Genomic DNA, 26,874 nt, shown 5'->3' with positions numbered 1-26,874 from the left:
CAATCAGAGCTTACTTTTGAGAGCGCATCCATGCCGTCTGGACACTCTGTTTTGCAAAAGTGCATTGCTTTTTCGATGCGCTTTTGCAGTGTGGACACACTCCTGTGCAAGAAGTTTTTGCGGAAGATCTCTTCCAATAAAAACTTCTTACTCAAGAAGCCTGCCATCTAGATGTAGCCTAAGAGATCAGGATAAGACCTAATAAGGGGGGCGGTTAGGCCTCATCTTCTTATTGCAGGAATCTTTCTCCTTCCTCTGAAGTATCTTCTACAGGAGACTGTAGGAAAAAGGAAATACTAGACTACAGGCAGTCCCCGAGTTACGCGGATCCGACTTATGTCGGATCCGCAGTTACGAACGGGGCCGTTCCTCTCCCTGGTCTCCAGCAGACCAGGGAGAGGAAGCAAAGCAGCGGAACACGTGGGCAGCGGACAGGGCTGTCCGCTGCCCACGCGCTCCGAGGCTTGGCTCTGCTTTGCTCTGCTTTGCCCTCCCCCCGTCCCCCTGGTCTGCAGACCAGGGGGACGCGGGGGGGGGGGGCAAAGCAGAGCCAAGCCGCGGAGTGCCCGGCCAGCTGGGCTGTCCGCTGCCCGCGTGTTCCGCCGCTTTGCTCCCCATCCCCCTGGTCTGCAGACCAGGGGGACGGGGAGCAAAGCAGAGCAAAGCCACGGAGCCCGAGGGCAGCAGGATAGCCACGGAGCGTCTGGGCTGTCCCGCTGCCCCCGTGCTCCGTGGCTTTGCTCCGGACACCTGTGGTACAGCAGCGCTACTGGACCAACCGGGCAGCACCCCAGCAGTTCTGCCCCAGGCATCCTGATTCAGCCACTGCTGGTCAGATTCAGCAGCGGCTGAATCAGGACGCCTGGGGCAGAGCAGTTTGGGTGCTGCTGGGTTGGTCCAGTAGCGCAGAGGAGTGGCGGCACTACTGGACCAACCCAGCAGCACCCCAGCTGCTCTGCCCCAGGCGTCCCCAAGTCAGCTGCTGCTGAAACTGACCAGTGGCTGACTACAGGAAGCCCCTGCCCCGGGCTTCCTGGAATCAGCCGCTGATCAGTTTCAGCAGCAGCTGACTTGGGGATGCCTGGGGTTCTTAAGTTGAATCTGTATGTAAGTCAGAACTGGCGTCCAGATTCAGCCGTTGTTGAAACTGATCAGTTTCAGCAGCGGCTGAATCTGGACGCCAGTTCCAACTTACATACAGATTCAACTTAAGAACAAACCTACAGTCCCTATCTTGTACGTAACCCGGGGACTGCCTGTAGTTGGACCTGGGTCTGATCCAGTCTGGTATTAACAATGTTCTTATGTTCCTGTGTTTCATGCTTTCTTAATGAAAACAAGAAGGCCCATGATATGGTGAGAATCAGACCAATTATGAATTTGCAACTGAATGTGCAAACGCTCACATTTCAAACATTTTGAGTTTTGTTGCAAATATTTCACACACATTAGTTTTGAAGGATAAAGAAGAAAATCAAGCTTTAGCACAGACTCAGATTAGGAACAAATAGGTTGAAGCCCCTTCTGAAGTCAATGGAAGTGTTGTCAATTATTGGAAAGGCTCGAAAATCCATCCATAGTCTTACAGGGGCTGCTTTCTCCACGTTTAAACAGTAGTCCTGGAAAATGAGGTAAAACATAACCAGAATTGTGTAGTTGCAGCCAGCGGCTTTCTGGTACAGAAAGCTGAGCTCTTAAACAAAGATGGGTACTAAAGACTTTACTTGCTAGTCCAAAATAAGCTGAATATTTAGTTCATATTGTTTCAGACTTGAGGACAGGGAGCATGTCATTATAGGCAGTGCCAGCTAACACTCCATTGATGGTGGTTTAGTTTTTATACAGGAGCAAATGAAAAAAGGCCAAATTCAGAACTGTTAGAAGACAGCACAACTCTCATGGGTGCTCAGAATTTGGCCTATAGATGGGAAAGTAAGGGTATAAATCAGAGTCATCAGTTCTCCACACACATCACAACTGTCAACCTCATCATTCCTTATCCGTTTGTGTCTTTATATGGAAGCACAATAGCAGCAAGATTAATGCCCTGTAACTTAGTGTAGCTAAACACAGCCTCCCTAAATAGTTCTGCACTGGCTATTTGGGAAATGCCACTAATAAATGGAGTCACCCAATCATGAGGCTCCACGCTTCATAGGTTACTGAAGAAATACAAAGTAGCCTAATGCAGGTAGTACTGATTAGTTATGAGCTATAACTAATGATAACAATAAACATGGTAACAACCATATTGCAGCCTAGTGAATTCCTGAGCCTTTAGCCTTGGGCTGAAAATGTCTTATCTCAACATATGGTAAATACACAGGGCTGGCCTTACCATGAGGTGAACTGAGGCTACTGCCTCAAGTGCCAGACTGTGGTGGTGGGGGGCACCACTAGGACTCAGAGTGTAAAAAATTGTGCCTGCTGCTGGTGCATATGTAGATAGCAGAGCAGTACTATGAGAGGAGTAGAACAGGAAGAAAGCAGAATTGAGACCTTTTAGGCCCAAAACAAGGCATGGGGGCGTCATTTGAGCTCCCTGCTTCAGGTGCCAAAATGTTGTGGACTAGCCCTGTAAATACATAGTTAACAAAGTATTTCATTCATTATGAACTGCACTAAGAAAGCAGGATGACTCTGGTGGTTATAACTTATAACCTAGAACAGGGCTGGGCAAATATGGCTGGATTCGGCCTGCCAAGCCACCGGATCCAGCCTGCAGACCACCGTGCCAGGAGCCTGCATGCAGCTGCTGCGGTTTAAAGCAGAGTCATGCAGCTCTCTGCTCTGCTGGCGGGGGGAGGATTTGTGGGATCTCCCCACCCACCCCTCAGCTCCTATTGGCTGGAAACAACCAGCCATCAGGTGCTAAATGATTGGCAAGGGGATGGGGGGCAATGCAAGCCTCTTTCCCCTCCCAGAGCTGAGAGCCAGGTGGAGGGAACAGCCTGCAGTTTCAAGAGGTCTGGGACTACAGCAGGCAGGGAGTCCAGCCTGCCTTGTGGGTGCTGCAGGGTTGCTGGCCAGAAGACACTTAGGTAAGTGCCTCCCAACCAGAGCCTGCCTCTGGCACCCCTGGCACCCCTGCCACTCCTGCACCCCAACTCCCACCTCCCCACACACAGGTCACCATCTAAACCCTCTGCACCCCCTTACCCCAGATCACAACTCCCTCCCAGACCCTGCACCCCATTCCCCTGACTCAGGTCATGACCCCCTCCTTCATCCAAATTCCCTCTCAGACCTCACACCATCTCCTGCAGACCAGTCCCTTTCCCTGTGCACCCTTCTGCACCCAACCTCCATCTTAGACCCCGCATTTCCTCCACTGATAAGTGTGGCCCTTGACCACTTTCCAAAATCTTAAAGTGGCCTCCAACCAAAAATTATTGCTCACCCCTTTGTAGAAAGAATATTTGAGGGCTGTACTGTTGTTTTGGCTGAAATCTTTTGCTACATAGACCCAAATCCTGCTCCTTCAGCCTGTAAATTCATAGGATCCAGAGGGAGTGGTCAGGCCTGGGCAGACTATCCCCTTTGTGCATTGAGGACTGTGCTCTAATAGGTTCTGTACATGGCAGCATAGGGATTTGATGTTAGGGCAAGCCAAGATAGAGGCATTTCCTATAGATCCATCACTATATACTGGTCGAATGCTCCTGCATGGTAGAGGAAGGACTGAGGAAGAGTATAGGCTGTGGAGCAGCTCTGCATCCTGTAGGATGATTCCTGGAGAAAACTGCTGAGCTAGGCCCATTTACTCTGAATTTGTACAGGGAAAGATGATGCACTTTTAAAGTCACCGTTATGGATATGTTTCTACCTGCCAAGGCTCTGAAGTGGGTCACACCAATATGGAATAAAGACACAAACTGAGCACCATAGGAAAACCAGCAATTCCTGAAACTTTAAATAGTGTGGCTTAAATAGCTTCCTTCACATAGAGTATTGTGAAACCTCTCTCTATGATTCAGCATTTTTGCTGTGATTAATTTTAACTTATTAACACTAATTTTTTTTAAGGCTGAAGGTAAAATAGGATTTTTAAATGAGGACCTTCATTCCAGAAAATACTAGGAAACACAAATGAGATGTTTCCAGTTTAGGCAAAACCATAAACCTGGCATCCTGAAGTAAAAGTGGAAAATTGCTGATCAGTAACAGATACAATGTTAATTTTTAGTGAGAAAATTTAGGGTTATGCCACCAGCTGAACAGCTGAGATTATATCTGATGCTCTATGATACTATTTCAGTCATGTCAGTGACAGGTGTCACATTTTCTCTCACTAGCCAAAGGGGTTTCGGAGGTACTACAGTTCCCCGCTACTCATTCATGAACAGTTTGGCTGCATCAAAGAAGTGATGCCAATTGGTGAGTTTTAATTGCTTCATCTTTCAATCTCTCTTGTGCAACACTGAGTTTTGCTCTCAGAAGTGATGTTTGTTCCCAGCGGCCCTTCAGCTCCGTACTCTGTGAGGGACCAGCTATTCTTCCACTGTCTCCAAGAAGTAGTCCTTAAAAAATACAGAGCTGTAACTGAAAGAAATGTATTTGTTTTCCTTTTCAATAGTATATGATTCAAAGCCCCAATACAAATAGCACACTACATTCTTCGGCCTTCATCAAACCAATGCCTGTGTTCAAAATGGGAGGAGCCTGTGCATTGCTGCTAGGCAGGCCTGACTTGGGAAGAAGCACCACCAGCTCTATCAGTTAAAATAACAATGAAGTATGCAGAAGGCTGGTCTGATCATGATCTTGAATTAATGATTCCTTTCTATCCTGATCACGTTCCTTTGTTGTCTCTTTTGAGTTTATTGAGTTAGTTAGAATTTCTTCAGATATTTGAGCCAGTTTTTGTTCCCCATTACCTCAGATTTTGAAAACAAAAATTTTGAACTTAAAAAAAAATAGTTTTGGAACACTTCCTCTGGGTAATTAATTAAATTACCCAGAGGAAGTGTTCAAACTTGACACTGCAAAAACATAAAATCAACTAAATTAACTAACATGAAATGACTTGTCAATAGGCTAGTTCTTGTCAAAACTTTTTTTTACATTTAATGGCTGTGCATAAATTTCCATTTACAAAAGGAGACCCTTCTAAAATTAGAATTATTTCTGTTCAAAGGATTCTGAGCAGCACTTCTGTAAAAGCAAGGTTTCTCTTGCTCTCTGTGACATGAAAGATCCCAGGATCTTTCACTTTCCCACTACGTTGTTCTGTAGGTTTGCTGTTTATCACCTTCTACTGCAGTGGAGGCTGCATTTCACGTTGCTGTGCTTTGTTTAGAGCTTGAATCTGGTTACAATCACACCACAGTAAATTTGTAGACTTTGGCTGAATTACATTAATTTATACCAATGTAAGGGTGTGTCTAGACTACAGGGTTTTGTCGACAAAAGTGGACTTTTGTCGACAAAACTATACCTGCGTCCACACTACCGCTGAGTTCTGTTGACATAATGTCGACAGAACTCTGCAGTTTTGTCGACGCTGGTAAACCTCATTTTACGAGGCATAACGCCTTCTGTCGACAGAGTTTCTGTCGACAGAAGGTGTTATTGCATGTAAACTGTCCTTTGCATCCACACTACCATGTCGACAAAGCAGCTTGTTTTGTTGACAGAACTCAATGTAGTCTAGACGCTCTTTGTCGACAGAAGTTTTGTTGACAGTATCTGTCGACAAAACTTCTGTCGACAGAAGCCTGTAGTCTAGACGTACCCTAAGTGAATGCATAAATTCAGAGATTCCAAGACCAGAATGAACTATTGTGACTGTCTAGACTGACCTCCTTGATAGCACTGACTACAGAACTTTTCTCAAATAATTCCTGTTTGAACTAGATCATACTTTTCAGAAAAAAAAACATCGAGTCTTGATTTTTAAAATGACCAATGATAGAAAATCAGGTCCACAATTCTTAGACACGCTTTGGGAAGAACAGTGCTATGTGAGTGTAAGGCCCTGATCCCACATTCAGAACTGTGTGGACAGACCCAGTGCCGAACCGAGCCATAGTTGCGTCCTGTGCAGCGGGTGCGCAGCGCAGGCGCCCCTCATAGGTTGGTGCCCCAAGCAGCTGCCCGGCTAGGCCCCCCCTCCCTTAATCCAGCCCTGGACAGACCTGATTAACTTAACTGAGGCTGAGCTTAAGGACAGGGGTCATCTCCTGTGGTTCTCAGTTTAAGATTGGAGTCACATTTGTATTAGCTATGCATAGTTTTTCTCTTTACTAACCTGAAACTTTTGCTGTTTTAAGATTCAGAAGTGCTCAGTTCTCATGAAACGATGGCTATGTAGGGCTGAAGGGGACTTCAGGAGCAAGATTCGCTCTCAGCTGCTTAATGAGCAGCTCAGGGCTGCCCCACTGCCTGGAGCTGGGGGAGGGGCTGCCTGGCTTGGGGAGAGGCACTTCTTCAGCTACAGCAGCAGCTCCCTGCTGAGGACAGAGCAGATTCAGCTACACCATACTAACAGGGCTACATTTCTATCACTATCCCAGCTGATAGTGAGGGTCCTCTTTGTACTTGTCGCGAGAATCACAGGTCCGATAATGAATACCCAAGGGGGGAAGGACAGAGCCAGGTGAACAGTTTTATCAAATAAAAAATATTTATTTATGACAGTGGTGAATTTATAGTATTTATTCTAAGATTTTTAATAGACCGTGTTAATAATGAATTTACAGTATTTATTATATTTATTCTATGGTTTCTAGTAAAACGTGTCAGAGATATAGGGATGGGAATGGCAAGGGGAATAGTCTCTAATCTAAAAATATCCAGCTACAGTAATAAAATAACAGTGATAACTACAAACTCTTATGTACTACCCACAAACAACTACAGGCAGTCCCCGACTTACGCGGATCCGACTTATGTCGGATCCGCACTTACGAACGGGGCTTTTCTCGCCCCGGAGCTCACGGGCGGCGGGTCGCCACCCGTGTCCTCCGGGGCGAGAAAAGCTTCTCCCGGTCTCCCTGGTCTGCTGGGGGGGGTCCACCAAAGCCGCTTGACCCCCCCCAGCACACCAGGGACACCCGAGCAAAGCCGCCGCCTGGGCGGCATTACTCCCGGGCAAACGAGCGAAGCCGCCCAGGCGGCGGCTTTGCTCTGGTGTCCCTGGTCTGCTGGGGGGGTCCAGCGGCTTTCCTGGACCCCCCCAGCAGACCAGAGGGACAGGAGCAAAGCCTTGGAGCACGCCCGCAGCGGGACAGCCCGGGCGCGCTTGGGCTGTCCCGCTGCGGACGTACTCCAAGGCTTTGCTCCTGTCCCCCTGGTCTGCTGGGGGGGGGTGCAGCTAGTGCCCCCCCCCCCCAGCAGACCAGGCTTTTCTTGCCTACCCCTGGGGTAGAGCAGCTGGGGGCTGCCGGGTTGGTCCCGCAGCGCCGCTCCAGACCAACCCGGCAGCACCCCAGCTGCTCTGCCCCAGGCGTCCTGATTCAGCCGCTGCTGGTCAGTTTCAGCAGCAGCTGAATCAGGACGCCTGGGGCAGAGCAGCTGGGGTGCTGCTGGGTTGCTCCAGTAGCGCCGAGGAGCCGCTACTGGAGCAACCCAGCAGCACCCCAGCTGCTCTGCCCCAGGCGTCCCCAAGTCAGCCGCTGCTGAAACTGACCAGCGGCTGACTACAGGAAGCCCAAGGCAGAGTTGCTCTGCCCCAGGCTTCCTGGAATCAGCCGCTGATCAGTTTCGGCAGCAGCTGACTTGGGGACGCCTGGGTTTCTTAAGTTGAATCTGTATGCAAGGCAGAACTGGCTGTATGCAAGTCAGAACTGATCAGTTTCAGCAGCGGCTGACGCCAGTTCCGACTTACATACAGATTCAACTTAAGAACAAACCTACAGTCCCTATCTTGTACGTAACCCGGGGACTGCCTGTACAACACTAAGCTTATACAACAAGAAAAAATCAAATCATGCATACCAACTTACACAGCACATGGAACATTTCACAGATATCGGTTCGGTTGCGAAGGCCTTGGTTACGCCCGAGAGTCAGGGGAGGTGGCTGGTCAGTTGATCAGGCCGGCAGCGCTTTGAAGTATACGAGAAGGCACACGCACGGTGGTACATGTGTTGCAAAGACCTCCTAGAGCGAACTGTGCCATGGGTATTTATCCCCAAATCTGCACATCGCTTTCCCGCGTTTGCATATTACCATATATGGCCCAATGGTCACCAAGTGGGGGGTCTGTGTCCCAGGGGTTGGGCCGAAACTGTACAGGTTTCATGCGACCAGGTAAGCCCCGCAGTTCTCACGCCAAGGTGACGGGTGGGAGAGTCTGAGTCTATTTTCCCCTTTTCACACCTTTCCTTTTTCTAAAGGCAATGGTATGCAGGAAGGGTGCAGCCGGTTTCTCTCAAGGAGTACTGCAGAACAAGAGCGGCCTGGCCAAACTTTTTTACTGGGGGGGGGGGCAGTTTCTTTTCTCTAACAGTACTGTCTAGTAATAGAAATGTAGCCGTGTTAGCAGAAGCAAAATGCAGGACTATGTAGCACTTTAAAGACTAACAAGATGGTTTATTAGATGATGAGCTTTCGTGGGCCAGACCCACTTCCTCAGATCAAATAGTGGAAGAAAATAGTCACAACCATATATACCAAAGGATACAATTTAAAAAAATGAACACATATGAAAAGGACAAATCACATTTCAGAACAGAAGGGGGATGCGGGGGGGGGGAGGGAGGGGGGGAGAAGGGTCTGTTACCAAAGAGACAAAGTAGAGCTAAGCTCTTATGAGATGATCAATTTCAGTTCATGAACTGCTAATGATCTTGTATGTACTCTTTAAACATTATAAATATTTGCACTTGAAAACAAAGGTCACAGTTTGCTTGATGATGAGATAAGGCCCATCTCTCTCTTGCAAGGAAAATAAGACCCACTTGCAGAGTTTGTGGCTGGGAGGGACATGAAAAGCAGAGAAAAGGTGTCTACTAGCAAGATCAATGGCATAAGTGTATGTCTAGACACAATTGATGCAATTGCAGCACATATAGGCATATACAAGCCAGACTGCAAAAAATAGAAGGAAAGCTGCAGCAGTAAAGGCAGAGGCACAGACTAAGCACCCAAATACAGTTCCACCTGAGACCTCAGATACAAATTTGAGCATATGGTCCAGGCTATTATCAATGTTCTCTCTAATTTTTTCCATCCCAGTGTGGAATAAATGTTATCATGTGCACCAAAGCATCTGCAGATGTGCACCACCAGGAGAAACATATGCTGATCAGCTGAGTGACACTAAACCTCTGCTATGTGGCTGCCCAAGCACTCAGTTTACAGGGCACACTGACCACAACGCCTATACTGTAACTTATAGCAAGCTGACTCAATCACAGATAATTTGGGTTTGCCTACACATGCTATCCCAATTGCAGCACAGGCATATCCTAAGTGGGAAAAGGGAGAGGCTGAGACCTGACAGACCAGGACCAGATCATGCAATTTTACCCAGATTGGGTGATTTTAGTTGCAACAGGAGATGATTTTCAGAGGTGTCAGTCAATAAGAATGTTGGGAACAAGGAATGAGTGGAAGTACTTTTGTGCTAGGCGTGGAGGGGGACAGATTGGGGATCACAGGAAAGAATGGTGTCGTTGGAAGAGAGAGATAATGGGGGAGGATCAAAATGTCTGCATATGGGACCTTGAGAAGGACAGATGAAGGAGAAGCAAACAGCAAAAGCCACTTCCATTATAATCCCTTGATCCTGCATAGCAGTCCCTCTGGATGGATCCCTGCATGCTCACTGAGCACTTTGCATGACCAGTGCCTACCCTGTTTGTTTGTGTCCCAACAAGACGGGATGGGCAGTGAAGTCTCTAAGGGTATGTCTACACTTGCAGCCTATTTCGGAATAGGGCTGCAAATGTAGGCATTCGGAATTGCAAATCAAGCCCGGAATTTAAATATCCCATGCTTGATTTGCATCTTCCCAGCCGGGCGCCATTTTTTGAAATTTACAAGCCCGGAATAACTGCCCGCGTCTACACATGGCAGTGAAATGAGCGTTCGAAATAAAGCGCTATTTCGAACTACCTGTTAAACCTCATTGCAGGAGGCATAACAGGTAGTTCGAAATAGCGCTTTATTTCGAACACCCGTTTCACTACCGCGTGTCGACACGGGCAGTTATTCCGGGCTGTAAATTTCAAAAATGGTGCCTGGCTGGGAAGATGCAAATCAAGTGCGGGATATTTAAATCCCGGGCTTGATTTGCAATTCCGAATGCCTACATTTGCAGCCCTATTCCGAAATAGGCTGCATGTGTAGACATACCCTAAGTGAAGGAAATATGATGATGGGTACTTTCTTTCACACATTTATCTGTGTTTTGCCTTTTTCTGTTGCAGCCTGTGGCAACAAAGTCGACCCTGTCTATGAAACCCTCCGCTTTGGCACCTCCTTGGCACAGAAGACCAAGAAGGGCAGCTCTGGAAGTGGATCTGACTCACCCAAACGGAACTCTGTAATTCTTCCATTTTATCTTCCCTTTCCCTTGTGCAGGATCCCAGCGCATCCACCCACCCTATCGGAGTTTCCATCAGCAAGCACAAATTTTGGCAATTAGAAAAATACATTCCAGACTAGGGGGTGGGGGGAAGAGAAAAAAAGCCTGTAAACCCTTCTTTGTAAACTCAGCTTGTAAACAAATCTTTTAAAATAATTCTTAAAATGAAAGAAAAATAGACATTGAACAGGTGATCCCTCTTGTATTATTTTGATTTGACATTGTTGAAAGTCCACAAACCACATAGGCCAGCATCATTTGGAGGTGGGAAGTACCAACATAAATAAACCAAAATGTTTAAATTTGAAAATTTGTGCACATGCACAGCACCCTCTTTATAAAACATTCTGGTCTCTTGCGATTAACTGGGAGTATCAGGCAGTGAGTGCACAGTCACACTGTTTTCGGGGAAGGCCAGGTACTGAATTCTGTCTCCACCCATTCCTTGCCCAGCTTCACAGGAGCAGGCATTGCAGCCCAATGGCGTGGGATCCAGGGTTAAGGTTGCACTGTACATCCCCTCATTCTTATTCCTGGGTATGTTGGCCATCCATGACTGAATGCTGACTGCCCACAACTCTACCAGAATTCAGAGGAAATTGCAGGTGATTGGCGTCTCTGAAAATCAGACCTATATAGTAGTAGCAGTCTAGGAGTAGCTGGCTGCAGGACTTAAATTCTCAGGCTGTTTCCCAGAGGCCCACTCCCTCCATTTGGGGCTCCAGCTGCAGGGAAGCGCCCAGGCTCAGAACTTCATCCAGTGCAAAGGAACCTACGCTCCTACCGGCTTGACAGTATTTACTAGTGCTCTGCCCCAAATGACTCCAGCTGAACTTGAGCCCTGCCTGATCATGTGGTGCTAGCTTACCCCATTGTTTCATTAAAAATGGCTGGAAACAACCCACTATATGGAAACATGGGGTGATATGAATGAGACAAGAAGTGGTAAGCAGACAATCTCTCTGTAAAGATGTTGTCCGTGCTTGGAAACGGGGTCTCCTGCCTTAGGCTATGTCTACACTAGGAAGGTTTGGTGACATAAATGCTGTCGATATGCAAAAGTTGGCAAAAGTGAAAATCAGTCAAACTGGTTTTTCTGCCTCCCATTGTCGACATTTCATTGCCACAGTGTTAGCTCCCCTGTCAACAGATAGAGCAAAGCAATGTGGATAAGCATCCCACAGTGCAGTGTTGTGGGAAGGCAGAGCGGATCTCTGCACTTCCTGGGATTCTCTCCAAGTTTTTCCACAGCATTCTCAGAAACATTATGAGGAGCTCTGTGAGCTCTTTGAGATGAGGACTGTCAAAGCAGCAGAGCAGTCTCTCTAGCCTTCCCTCTGCAGCAGCAATCTGCCTGCTGCTGTGTTCCTAGAAGAGCAGAACGGGAGCATTCCAATGATTTGTTCTTTTTGTTTGTTCCCCAAAAAGAGCAGCTAACTCAGCTATCAGATACTTCCCAGTCTTGAAAGGGGAGGGGTGCATGCCTGCAGGGCAGCAGAGATCACAAAACTCTGAGCACATCCATCAGGACAGGCATTGTAGGATATGGGCAGAAGCCAGATCTCTTGCTTTTTGTCAACAATAAAGGGAGGGGAAAAGACAAAAGTCTCTTGCAGAGGTGGAAGCTTTTTATCACGGAAACTGGGGATTTCCCTTCCCCCGCCCTGCAAAAAGAAGTTGCTTTGTAGTGTGTAAGTGCTCCATTTTGTTAACAAAGGGCAGTTTTTGGCATCAAAACAAGCCAGTGTAGACAAAGACTTAGAGCAGGGCTATTCAACTTTGGAAGTCCTGGGGGCCACAAGGATACTCACAGCACATGCTGAGGGCCTCAACTTAAGTGTGGTTGCCTGTACATGCAAATACATGCAAATAGCATCTTTCACACTGACAGGCATGAATACAAAGATTAAGGCAAGACTACACAACATGCAGTTCTGATGATATTAATAAAATGCAATATTTACACAATTTCCACCCATATGACAACACTTTTAATGAGAAATGACAGTCCAGGAATTTAACTGCTAAAACGCATATCAACAGAAGACCATTATATATTGACTCACCATTATGGAGTGTGTTCCCAGTGGAGGCCATGTTCAAAGGATCCCACCCACGGGCAGCATGTTGAGCCCTGCATAAACCCAAACTGTACCGCAGGCCGCAAACAAACAGGCCACGGGCCACATATTGAGTAGCCCTGACTTAGAGTGAAATTCATTATGCAGAAAAGAGTTCACAGGACTTAGGCCCCAATTCCACACACAGCAATTAAATATATGCTTAATTTTAAACTAGTGCTTCAATCCATCCTTATTCAGCAAAAGCACTTAAGCCATTATTTCTGTAAACAAGCACTTAATTGCTGTGTTGAATCAAGGCCTTAAATGGTACAGATGACCTTTTAAACAGATCTTAATTTATCTCAGAAAGGAAAATACAGAAATTCAAACCAGAGGTTTACAATTCCCAAGTGAAAACTGAACCGGAATTAGTAAAAGACATGCCCTTCATCTAGTGTTTTCTCTTTTAAATGAAACTTAATAATTTTCACCTTTTTTTAAAATCCAAAATCAATTCTGACATCTTTCACGCTTTGTGACTACAGTTCTTTCCTTATCTTATTTAATTTATATACTGGAACAGGAGTTCTACAAATGTAATTAGTACCTGTTAAATCAATAAAGCATTATGTTAAATTATGAATGATTACTCAGGCAAAAAAACCACAAATGCATGTCAGCTTGCCTTGGACTTTGGATCATAACAAGCCAGGGAGTGGGTGTAAAGTACAGAATGCCAGTTTGTCCTGGACTGTTCTTCCAGGGAATCAGATTGTGGCTAAATGTAGCACAAGTCAGTGCTTAGGTAACTTAGAAAAGCATAAGACAGAGACACAGATATGGGAAACCCTAACGTGTCACAGTTAAATTCTGAGCCAGCAATGGGTGAACAGTTAGGCTACGTCTACACTGGCATAATTTTCCGAAAATGCTTTTAATGGAAAACTTTTCCGTTAAAAGCATTTCCGGAAAAGCGCGTCTAGATTGGCAGGATGCTTTTCTGCAAAAGCACTTTTTGCGGAAAAGCATCCATGGCCAATCTAGACGCGCTTTTCCGCAAAAAAGCCCCGATCGCCATTTTCGCGATCGGGGCTTTTTTGCGGAATACAGTACTGTGCTGTCTACACTGGCCCTTTTGCGCAAAAGTCTTTCGGAAAAAGACTTTTGACCAAACGGGAGCAGCATAGTATTTCCGGAAAAGCACTGACGATCTTACATGAGATCGTCAGTGCTTTTCCGGAAATTCAAGCAGCCAGTGTAGACAGCTGGCAAGTTTTTCCGGAAAAGCGGCTGATTTTCTGGAAAAACTTGCCAGTCTAGACACAGCCTTACAGAGCGACAGAAACTAAACTTTTTCACTGTTGATCTTCCCATCCCACATGGATGCTGTGTTGTTCCTCCGAGAGGCTTTTGTTTCATTACAATCACAGTGGAGGTTGTGAATGATATACCTGGTTTTCCCAATGTATCAGCTGCAGTGAAGCAGGTAGTAGAAGCAAAGCAGGAGCACCCCTTTTATGACCTTATTGAGACAAATGTCATAATAACATCTAGAACCATCATGTCCCTCTATGTGATTTTAGCCTGGTTTCTTGAATTTCCAAAAAGAAAAGTAGCCATGTTCTCCAAAATGAGCACCTACCACTTCACTGCTTCCCTCAAAATATAGCCATTTTTTGCATGAGAAAAGTCTCTGAGGTAATGTAAACATAGCACCAGTTTTTACAGGGGGGGTTAATGGATCCATTTTTTCCAAGTGAGGCACTGTATTTGAAAAGTGAGAGTATTTGTCCTAAGGAGCATGATCCAAAGCTCATTTTAGTCATTGGAAAGATACAAGCTAACTTTCGTGGGCTCTGGATCATGCTCACAATGCAGAGATTGTTATGATACTGACAGAATATTCAGGAAAACATGTCATTATAGCAGGCTAGCCTCACCCTTTGACTGTGTTGTAACCAAGAGATGTAGCCAAAGGCTTTTTACTTTACAATCATTACAGAGGTGTAGGTGCCTGGCACTGAAGGAGTCAAAACAAAGTGTTACCTTTACTGGAAGTTTTAAGACTTGACGCTAGTTGGTGGGACACCTCGGGACCCTGCCTTTGCAAACTGTTGAAAAATAGAGGTTCTTTCAACAAAGTCTGTTTTCCACCTAAGAGTTAGGTTCCATGTTCAGCCTGTTCTATTTTCCATCATTTGCCCTGTTTTATACATTATTATTATCACTTAACATTTATATTGCAATAGAACCTAAAGGTCTCAACCAGGTTGGAACCCCATCATGCAAAACATGGTACAAATATATAATAAATGACAGCTCCTGCTCAGAATTGCTTACCATCTAAAAGACCAGGCATAACAGGTGCAAGGGACAACCAGGAGGCCAGGGTGGTGGTCAAGATAACAGAATGAATTTGCGTCCCATCAGCTCTCTGTTCACTTCCATATCCCTTCAATATCCTTGGGGAAGAGGGAAATTGGCACAATAGGAGCAGTGATATTTACCCTCAGGCAAAATCTGAAAATGTCCTGGATTTGACAGGTTCAGTGCTGTAAGTAGAGAAGTAAGCAATATTATTCTTAGTTATAACTTAGAAAACTGAAGACCAAAAAGGCTAAGGCTTAACTTTTCAAATATGAATGCCTTACTTTTACTATAAAGTTCTGCTAAAACAAATTAGAGACGTGTTTTTAAAAGACCATGATCCTAAAAATGATTTGTCAGATCTTAGTCCTATACTGAAATATTTCTCACAACACTACTAACTTTTAAAAAGGAAGAAATGTATTTAAAATCCAGTACTGAACTACTTGGGCAACCTCCAACCTCTACCTCCATATCTTCACACACAACTAACACCGGTTTAATTGTGAGCTTTGCTGGTATGAGGAGTGCAGGATTGGATCCTTATATAGCACCAGTCATCCCAGAGGAGTCTTTTGCAAACTATGGGCCCATCGTGCACACATCATACACACAAAACTTCCATTGGCTTTTTACAAAGTTCACTGGCCTCAGAGGGAGATTTGTCTGAGCAATAAATTGCAGGCTCTGGCTCAAAAATGCAAAGAAATTATTTCCACTACTTCACAGGTTGACCATGACAGCCAGTTATGTCCCTGAGTCCATCCTTATTCATATAAGCACATGCAGAACTTTAACCATAGGCTAAATTCCCATATATTTCAGTGAGACTTAACCATGTGCTGAATAAGACCTTGTCTACACTACCAAGATTTGTTCCCAAAAACTGCCCAGTGGTGACAAAACAGTGAGGCTACGTCTAGACTGGCATGATTTTTCTGGAAATGCTTTTAACGGAAAAGTTTTCCGTTAAAAGCATTTTCAGAAAAGCACATCTAGATTGGCACGGACGCTTTTCCGCAAAAGCACCTTTTGCGGAAAAGTGTCTGTGGCCAATCTAGATGCGCTTTTGCGCAAAAAAGCCCCGATCGCCATTTTCGTGATCGGGGCTTTTTTGCGCAAAACTAAAATCCTGTGGTCTGGAAAGAAAATCTCTGCTTCAAGTTTTCTCTGCAGGCCAGTGTGTCTGAAGATGTGTGCAGTGCTCGATGATCCATGAGCTCCTGCAACCCCATGGAGAAGTATCCCTTCCTTTTGATGTACTCTATTCCAGCATGGTCTGGTGCTAACACTGGAATATGTGTGCCATCTATCACCCTGCCACAGTAAGGAAATCCCATCGCTGCAAAGTCATCCACTGTTTCATGCACGTTTCCCAGAGACATAGTCCTCCAGAGCAGGATGCAATTTATTGTCCTATATACTTATGTGAATACCACTCCAATGGACGACTTCCCCACTCCAAATTGATTTGCAGCTGACCAGTAGGAATCTGATATCGCCAGCTTCCAGAGAGCTATTGCCACACACTTCTCTAGCAAGAGGGCTGCTCTCTTCCTTGTGTCCTTGCACCACAGGTGTGGAGCTAGTTCAGCACCCAGCTCTAGGGAGGGTTCTTTACGCATGCGAAAATTTGGTAGCCACTACTCTTCATCTCACACGTGCATGACGATGTGATCCCCCCCAATCAGTGCTGGTTTCCCAACTCCAAAAGCCATGGTTTTCCCTGTGCAGCTGCTCTATAAATTCCAAATGCAATGACAAGTTGCTGTTGTCCATATCACACACAATGTTGGCCAGGTACAAGTCTTCCTCTGTTAATAACTTTACTATTAACTGCACTGCTATCAGTGATATCCTCACAACACTTAACAGTGCTGAGGAGAGAAGTGTGGGTTCCATCACTTCTCACTGCAGAAGCTGGACTGCACAGCAAAGAATTACAGTCAGGAAAATGGTGCAAGAGGAAACCAGAAACAAATGGAGACTAAGACAGAAAGCAGTGCATGATGGGACATTTATCAAAGTCCAAAGATATGCTGCACTCCCTTCTGCCTTCCCACAACACCTAGTACCAGAAGGTGTCACCAAAACCCACAGTGCATTGCACATACTAACCATGATGGTGCCAATGGACACAATGTGGACATAATCTGGCAACAGAATGAGCAAGTATGAACTCTCTTTGGCAATTTTTGTTTTGTCAGTTTTTCCATGTTGACATGAGTTTCATAGACAAAACATTGTAATTTAGAAATGTCCTAAGGCTGTGTTCCTGAGCAGGGCACTGACAGAGCAAAGCAGCCTGACACAACACTTCCAGAAAAGAAGTGACAAAGAAACTACATCCAACTGAATATGTTGAGAGATTTAGTAAAACAGAATGGAATTAACCACATTGACTAGGCCATTGTAGCTAACCTATTCTTATAGGTTTTGTTATTAAAGAGGCACTATAAAAGTCAATGAATTTATTTTGGGTATGTCTACATTTGCTCCCCAGTTCGAGCTAGGGATGCAAATGTAGGCAACCGAAATTGCTAATGAAGCAGGGATTTAAATATCCAGCTGTTCATTAGCATGATCTCGCTGGCGCGTTACTCCGTTCAACAGCTGATTCGAACCAGAAAATGTGCTCCTGGATGCGTTAGTTTGAACCAAACCCCAAAAAATGAGGAGTAACGTTAGTTCGAACCAAGGTTTGGTTTGAACTAACGCATCCAGGAGCACACTTCCTGGTTCGAATCAGCTGTTGAGCGGAGTAACACGCTGGTGAGATCATATTAATGAAGCGCGGGATATTTAAATCCCCATTTCATTAGCAATTTTGGTCGCCTACATTTGCATCCCTAGCTCGAACTGGGGAGCAATTGTAGACTTACACTTTCTGATTTATTTTATTCAGTATATTTGTAAAGTCCATATAACTATTTTTAATGGTTTGTATGTAGTCTAATGCTATTGGTTTGTTTGGGCTTTGTCCCAACAGATCAGTGCCAACTGCCCTACATTAATAGGCATCTCTGTGTGAATAACAACCAATATTTGTATAAATGTGGACTATATTTACAGGGAAACAAATATCATTTTTCCTCTTTCAAGCATTTAAATATTTAGCATTTTCATTCATAGCATTGATACAAAAAGTGAGAGTGTACTCATAACATTTGAAGATGACACAAAGTTAGGAGGACGTGCCAATAAGAAGGAGAACCTGAGTATTGTACCAAGAGCAGGATGATCTTGAAAACTGGAGTAAGAGAAATGGGATAAAATATAATAGTATAAAATTCAAGGTCATGGACTTAAGGACTAAAGAATTTTTGCTGTAAACTGGGGATGCATCAGTTGGAAGTGACAGAGGAGGAGAAAGACCTCACAAGATGACTGTGAGCCACTGAGGTGATGCAGCCCTGAAAAAAGCTAATGATATCTTAGGATGCATCTGGCAAGGTATTTCTGACAGAGACAAAAAAGCGTTATTGATATTAAATAAAGCACTGGTGAGACCTCATTTGGAGTAGTGTGGGCGAGTCTGGTCTCATATGTTTAAGAAAGATGCACTCAAACTGGAACAGGTACAGAAAACGGGTACTGGGAATGAAAAAACTACTTTATGACAGTAGAGTCAAGGAGCTTTACTTGTTTAGGCTACTCCAATGAAGGGTGAGAGAATTGTTCTCTATAAATAGATCAGAAGTATAAATTCCAAGGAGGGAAAGGAGTTATTTGAATTAAGGGTCCAGTGTTGACATGAGAACAAATGGATAGTGACCATCAACAAGTTTAGTCTTGAGCTTGGATGATTTCTAATCATTAGAGGAATGAAATTCTGGAACAGCCTGCGTAAGTGAGCAGTAGGTGCAAAGAAACCTAAGTTCTGGTCTACACTAGGGCTACGTCTACATTGGCAAGATTTTGTGCAAAAGCAGTTGCTTTTGCGCAAAAACTTTCCGCCTGTCTACACTGGCCGCAAGTTCTTGCGCAAGAACACTGACGTTCTAATGTAAGAAATCAGTGCTTCTTGCACAAGAACTATGACGCTCCCACTCAGGAAAAAGCCCTCTTGTGCAAGTGTTCTTGTGCAAGAGGCCAGTGTAGACAGGCAACATGAATTTCTTGCGCAAGAAAGCCTGATGGCTAAAATGGCCATCCAAGCTTTCTTGCGCAAGAGAGCGTCTACACTGGCACGGATGCTTTTGCAAAAGCACATCTCTTGCGCAAAAGCACATGCCAGTGTAGACGCTCTCTTGCACAAATATTTTAACCCAAAAACTCTTGCGTTAAAAGTATTTGCGCAAAATCTTGCCAATGTGGGCGTAGCCTAGGGCTTTATTTTGGAATAACACCACAAGGTCGAATTTATAAGCAGTGTCCACACTATCAAGTCTGTTATTTCAAAATAATGGGCCATGGAATTTGTAATCTGTACTCCTGCTTTTCATCAGGAATAATGCTAATTCTGAAATAGTTATTTCAAAATAACAGTAGTGTGAACGTGCCAGTGCCTCTATTTCTAAATAAGTACTCCCCAGAGTAATTCAAACTAATTACTCCCCAATTATTCCTGGGGCTTTAAATCTGAGATGGTTCATCCACATTAACACAGCCTGCCTCGGACTAATTTCGAGGCCTCTGTGTAGTGTGGACACACTAGTTCGATTTTGCTAAATTGGGAGCTAAGTAGAATTTACTAATTTTGAAATAGTTTCCTAGACATGGCCTAAGAATGAACTTGATACATTAATGGAGGATTAATAGAAAAGGGACACTAGAGAGAAGGGCTCTGAGTTACAACAAAAAACTCTTTTCCAGGTGTCTGGCTGGTGGGTCTTGCCCATAAGATCAGGGGCTAATTGATTGGAATAAGGAAGAAATTTTTCTCCAGGTCAGATTGGCAATGACTCTGTGGGCTTTTTGCCTTCCTCTGCAGCATGGGGCATGGGTCTGGTTTGAACTAGAGTAGATGATGGATTCTCCAAAACTTGAAGTCTTTAAACCGTGATTTGAGATCTTCAGTAACTCAGCCAGCAGTTATGGTTCTATTACAGGAGAGGGGTGAATGAGAGTCTGTGGCCTACACTGTACAGGCGGTCAGACACTGGATGATCACAACAGTGCCTTCTGGTTTTAAAGTCTCTGGGTCTATGAGTAAGCGGCTTTGCTATAAACATGTGACAGAAAACAGTATTTAGAAAATTGTGAAAGAATGCCTCATCATTTATGGTGACCTTTAAACATAGCTGGAGTACACTTTTGTTTTGTCTTTCCTTCTGCTGATGAAAGCGTAGGCCTGCAAAGTAGTGGGTTTACTTGTATGTACAGTATAATTACATGGTATCATGAAGAAATTAAATGGTAGGATGAAATCCTCAAAGGCATCTTTAAAAGATTTTTAACGAGAAACAAACAATTGTTAGGAATATACAAAAAGAAATAGGGTTTTCAGACTAGAAAATGCCTAAGACTCCTGAGTTTATAGGGATTTAAAAAAAAATCCCCAAGGTAGAGGAGCATGTTGAATTCAGAATCTGAAGCTTCATAGGGTCAGATTCTGATACTCTTATTCCACATAACTCCTTACTCCAATGGAACTAGTCTTATAGAAAGGTGCATCTACACTGTACCCGTAGCTCAAAATAAGCTACATAATTGCAGTTACACAAATTCCATAGCTTATTTCGAGTGTATTTCAAAATAGCTTATTTCAAAATTTGGCACAAAATAGAGCGCTATTCCGAAACATCCCTTAATCCTCATGGAATGAGGTTTACAGGGACATCAGAATAGTGTGCCCATTCTTTCAAAAGCTATTTTGAGATAACGGGCTTGTTTAAAAGACGTGGAATAGCTATTTTGGGATACCGGAAGTATCCCGAAGTACCACCATAGTGTAGACGTACCTGAAGGTTGCTACTCAACACGAGTAACAGAATCAGACTTTGGCCCTTAGCCTATGTACTTCTGGGATGTGGATCTGTGTGGTCCTCTGTATAGCATCTAGCATAGGGGTGGACAATAATTTTTTACAGAGGGCCACTTGAGAAATTTTTTAAGTGGCCCCAGGCTGCACCAGAAGGGGCGGGCCTCAGGCAGAAGGTGTGGGGCCAGGATACTTTCCTGCTTCCCCACCCATAGACCATAATTGGTCTGGTGGTGGGGGAGCGTGTGAAATCTTTGCCTCCCCGCCCCAGAGGTTTCCCTTAGGCGCCCATGCCCCAGTGGTAGAAGGAGCGTTCGCGCACTACCCCTTCTGTCCCCAGGCCAATCAGGGTTTGGGGGCAGGAGACCACATGAAGTCTCCTCCTGCCCTGCCTGGAGAGCATGACAGCAGGGCCTTCATTGGCCAGATCAACCCTCTTGGTGGGCCAAATTCGTCCCGTGGAGGCCCTTTTGCCCATCCCTGATCTAGTACCATGGGAGTATTATTCCTGAGTGGAGCTTCTAGGCACTACTGCAGTACAACTAATACACAAAATAAGCCTAACAAAGGCATTTCACTTTCAGGGTTTTTTTTATTATCCTGGAGATAATAAATTAGTCCAGCGGTTATATAATTAATTTCAGCAGTCTTTCACACTCCTGAGCTTTCTTCCACAGCAAATAGGAGAAATTAAGGTCAAACTTTATGTTAAGGATATGTTTATAAGTGTTTGTACAATGTTAATGCATGAATCATATATGTTTTATAAATGGTCAATTAATTGTTATAGAGCGTTATGAAGTATAACTGCAAATAAACATTTTCAAGCACCAAAAAACAGCTACTCTGTGATCTGCTTAGGTTTAAGTACCCATTCTTCAGATACTTAATGATGCCTTGTCTCACACCCTCTTCCTTTTTCCTTTTTTTCTTTCTTTCTTTTTCTCCCCCCTCTCCTTTCCCTCACCTATTTATTTCGAGTTTTCATATCCCCTACACATACTCCGGTCATCTGAAGAAGTGGGCTGTGCCCACGAAAGCTCATGATATCATCTACATATTTTGTTAGTCTATAAAGTGCTACTAGACCATTTGATGTTTTTTTCTGTAACAGAATAGCTCACCTACCCTGAAGCTCCTAAACAATTTTTTATTAACTCCTAAATCCCAACTTCATCTGCTGTCTAGAAACCTATTGTGCACTGGAAATCACATTTCATTTGGATTTCCTGATGCTTCCTATTGAGAATTTGAACTGCCCCTTTGGATGGCATGTTATCAGCAAATCTCTTCATGTTGACTCTCTCTACGCTCACACTCCCAAGTTGCTGCTTTCATTTAATGCCCTTGTATGACTTTATTTCACCTCATTATTCACTTTCTTCCTTATCCAGTCCCATTCACCCTCTCTTCTCTTGCAGACTTCAGACCTCGCAGAAGTTCCTGAGGAAGTGGATGGTTCAGGAAGCATGTTTGATATTAACAGGAAACGCAGCAACAGTGGTAAGTTCTGAACCATCTGCTATTTTTACATGCACAATAATCTTCTTCTAAATGGAGTGGTGTCATTACTCCACTACCTTGACCCATACAAGAGGAATCCATGAGGGATGAATTTGGCCCAATGTGCACTTTTCTTAAGTCCTCAAGGAGATGTATTAGTTTATTGAGTTGGGGGAGTGTTTTGAGAAAGGGGTTCAGAACAAGAGCTTAGAGAGGTCTATTAACCAGTTGTGCATATTTACTTGCCTGCTAATGGTCTATGGGGACTATTTTTTTCATAACCACTATGACCAGATTTATGTGATTATCGACATCTGGGTTCAGTCCCTTGCTCTGCCACAGACTTCCTGTGTGTTTGTGTGACTGTAGGCCAGTTATTTCATGTCTGTGCACCTCAATTCCCCATTTGTAAAATGAGTATGATAATAATTCCTTTCCTCCCACCCTTTTGTCTGTCTTTTCTAATTAAAATATAAGCTCATCGGGGCAGAGCCTATTCCACGTGTTCATACCGCGCCCAGCACAGTAAGTCAAGTTGTGGACTTTTGGGGCTACTGTACAAATCATAAATAACACGCAGGCTATGTCTAGTCTGCAGGCGTCTTTCAGAAGAAGCTTTTCCGGAAGAGATCTTCCAAAAAAACTTCTTCCAAAAGAGAGCATCCACACTGCAAAAGTGCATTGAAAAAGTGACCTGCTTTATCGAAAGATAGCGTCCACATTGAATGGATGCTATCTCGCATGTAAGCTGTGATTGCTATGGGCGGAATGGCCACCAGGCCCCTGTGCTTTTTCCTCTTTCCTCTTCTTTCGAAAGAACTCCCTCTTCCCCATCCAATTAAACCTTTTTCAAAAAGAGCTCTTTTGGAAAAAGGCTTCTTCCTCGTAGAAAGAGGTTTACCAATGTCGGGAAGAAAACCCTGAGTTCTTTCAATTTTCTTTTGAAAGAGCATGACTGCAGTATGCACGTAACTGGAGGTTTTGGGTTTTTTTTTTTGAAAAACGTTCATTTTTCTGGAAAAAAAACTCTGCAGTGTAGACGTAGTGTAAGAGTCCAAACTCTTTGTCCTCTTTTCTGAGTGCAGTGATGGAGTCTTAGCCAGGAGCTTGGAATGCTGGGGAGTGAAACTGCAGTGTCCATTGGGACTCCATTTCAGTCCTGGCAATAGAAGGGTTGTGTGTATAAAGTCATTAGGGGCACCCAATAAATCTCCAGGCCTGGTGTGAAGTTGCTGATGGTACTGAGGTTCACCAGTACCACTAAGAAGTAGTTCCAGACTGCAGGCACACAAACACAAGCCCCCCTTCTTTGAACCCAAAGTCCACTTCCTCCATAATGAAGATTCCTCATGTGTTCTTGGCAATTGTCTGATAATTTTTATAGTGGTCAGATGTCAACTGTAGATATTTCCCACCCGCTCCCATTTTACCTCCTTCCAAGACTCCTCCCTCCTCTTCATTCTGACTCTTTCATTTCACATCTCTGTCATCAGTCCTTTTCCTTCCTCTCAGCACATGGCCCACTCATCAGTGGCCCCTACCTCCTCCTGATGGCTTCTTGAGCTTTTCCACCTCACATGAACACTTGGTACTGTCTGGCCAATAATAAAGAATCCAGTCTATCCAAGTTTCATGTTGCCCCAGAGGTTATCAGAAAGCTTTTTTTCACCACTTGCCTCCTTTATTTTTGAGCCTTTAAGAAACTTTCCTATAGGCACTGCATAACTTAGAGGCATCAAGAAACTTGCTCAAAGGAATCAGTTTAAAGAAGTCAGCATGTGCCAAACCTCCAAATAACTTCCACAGCACATTAACGATTCCTTTGATCGGCATCAGCTGTCTTTTTACAATCCATCCTTCAGCAACCCAGTGTATAAATTATGTAGCAATTGCTCCAAATATTTCCTCCTGGTACATTTTAATAAATTGCCTGTGTGGTTTGCATGAATCCTGGAAAAGCTAAGATCCTTTTCATGCTGTTAGAATTCTCACATGGTTTTCCTGCGGCTACAAGAGCATGGATTCCTGGTTTATGTAGAGATGGACCACATATTTGCTATGATCTTCACTTTTAAATGTCTCCCAGTAATATTCAGAAAGCATGAGCTAAACAGAGATTAAAAGTTTAATGAACTCATTTAAAAATATTCTTTTAGGGGTGTTATTCACCATTGTATTGCTCCAGCTTTGCACTGAGACAACTCCAGTGATTCTAAATGGTGGTACAACTCCATAAAGCTAAAGTAACACAGAAATGAATCAGGCCTCTCGTGGAGTGGGGTTTTTTGTTTTTGGTGTTTTTTGGCAGAGAAATCAAGGAATGTTTTAGAAAAATGCAGATTTGTGTATGTTTATGCATTAGGGAAACAGCAAGAGGCACACAGTATGGAGAAGTCAAGGAGGCACAGGAAACATGGGCTGATTTATTCATTTCTACAGATTACTGCAATAATTTCAATGAAAAGTTAATTCTCTACAGGGCTAAAGCGCACACACTATGAAATGTGCTTAGTTTACAAATTAAAAGATGGATTTTTCTAGCTGCTGGCTCATTAACTTCATCCTGGTCTCCGCCAGTCAAGTGAGATCATTACTTTGCATGCATTATTACCAGTAATAAAAGTTCTTCAGGTCAAATTATTCTCTAAAAGACATCTGTGCAGTCTGGTTGCCATCAATGAGTTTGATTCAGAAGTAGGAAACACTCTGCAGGAAGGACCACAATTAGTATACAGTTCTGTTAATACAAAAGGAATAGAACCTAGTTCACACACTCTTAGCTCAGTTGTTTCTGCATTGCTAACCAAAGTAAAAATTACTAGTAAGATTTTATTTTTGTCAATGGAGAAATCACCCTGAATACACAGAGATAACTGATCTGATGAACAAGAAGGCTTTATTTAGATAGGCTGCTTTTCAGGTCAGAAATGCACTCTAAAATTTGGCAAAGAGTTTTCACATTATGCCTGTTAAAGCAACGAGAAGTCCTGTAGCACCTTATAGACTAATAGATTTATTGGAGCATAAGCTTTTGTGGGCAAAGACCCACTTCATCAGGTGCATGTAGTGGAAATTCCAGAGGCAGGTATAAATATACAGACATAAGAAAAGAGTTCTAGTCAAGAGTAAGATTAGAGATAACGAGGTCAATTTAGTGAGGGAGGATGAAGCCCACTTCTAGCAGTTGATGTGGAGATGTGAACACCAAGAGAGGAGAAACTGCTTTTGTAGTTGGCTAGCCATTCAAAGTCTTTGTTTAATACTAAATTGATAGTGTTGAATTTGCAGATGAATTGTAGCTCTGCAGTTTCTCTTTGAAGTCTGTTTTTAAAGTTTTTTTGTTGCAGGATGGCTTCTTTTAAATCTGCTACTGTGTGTCCAGGGAGATTGAAGTGTTCTCCTACAGGTTTTTGTATATTACCATTCCTGATATCTGAAATGTGTCCATTTATTCTTTTACGTAGGGACTGTCCAGTTTGGCCGATGTATATGGCAGAGGGGCATTGCTGGCACATGATGGCATATAGTACATTGGTAGATATGCATGTGAATGAGCCCATGATGGTGTGGCTGATGTGGTTAGGTCCTGTGATTGTGTTGCTGGTGTAGATATGTGGGCAGAGTTGGCACCGAGGTTTGTTGCAGAGATTGGTTCCTGAGTTAGAATTACTGTTGTGTACTGTAGTGTGATGATTATGCCTGTTGTAAGTCTAAATAGACTAGGTGGGTGAGTGAGCTATTACCTGTTACTGGGTCAACTTCTGTTGGGAAGAGAGACAAGTTTTAGAACTTACGCAGAGCTCTTCTCCCGAACATGGAAGCTACTTCCAGGAGCCTTGCGGAGACAGGGCGGGTAGGAAGACTGCCTTTAACCCCAGGCCTCCACTGCACCACCAACTGGATTTTTAATGGCCTGGTTGGTAGTGCTGACTAGAGCCGCCAGGATCCTTTTTCAACTGTGCATTCCCGTCCAAAACTGGATGTCTGGCAACCCAATTGTGGAACCTTTCCCTTAAGTGCCAAGACTCTCACCTGGCTTTCATTTTACATTATGAAACACTCCTGGAGAGGCAGAGAGAGTGATTCAGCAGGAGTGCACTGGCTTCCTGGCTTCTATTATCCTAGAAGTATGGAACAAAATCACTAGAGAAGGGAGATAACAATACCCAGAGCAATCACCAATAACTAGCTAGGGTTGGTATGAGAGGCTTCTGGCCTGGCTAACATTTATTGTTAGAAAAATAAGACATACAACACTGGGTCTAAACTCTACTAAAATCACTTACGCCCAGAACAGTTGATGGCTTCCATCTTCTAAAATCATGGCCGAGCTTTGCCCAAAGGTACGGGACACCATTCTCTACACATTGGGAAACTATTCTTAGCGAGTGAAGAAGAAACGCAGTCAGTGGAAGCAATGGTATATAAATCAGCTAATGAAACAATTACAATAGATTAAGCTGAATTCTGATACTCTTATTAAC

At 44.0% G+C, this 26,874-nt stretch overlaps 1 protein-coding gene across 1 annotated transcript in view; it reads left to right on the top strand.

Moving 5' to 3' along the window:
* STAC (SH3 and cysteine rich domain) overlaps nt 1-26,874 on the top strand; it is a 118,650-nt gene that overhangs the window by 68,903 nt on the left and 22,873 nt on the right. Inside the window, exons 4-6 of the mRNA XM_006124009.5 lie at nt 4,296-4,377; nt 10,377-10,492; nt 22,309-22,390. Coding sequence (XP_006124071.2) covers nt 4,296-4,377; nt 10,377-10,492; nt 22,309-22,390 — 280 coding nt within the window. The remainder of the gene's footprint in view (nt 1-4,295; nt 4,378-10,376; nt 10,493-22,308; nt 22,391-26,874) is intronic.

The sequence above is a fragment of the Pelodiscus sinensis genome, chromosome 2, assembly GCF_052426305.1.
Source record: "Pelodiscus sinensis isolate ZL-2025 chromosome 2, ASM5242630v1, whole genome shotgun sequence".
Taxonomy (NCBI): Eukaryota; Metazoa; Chordata; order Testudines; family Trionychidae; genus Pelodiscus; species Pelodiscus sinensis.
The sequence above is the reverse complement of the archived record's forward strand: the minus strand, read 5'-3'. Positions and strand labels throughout refer to the sequence as shown.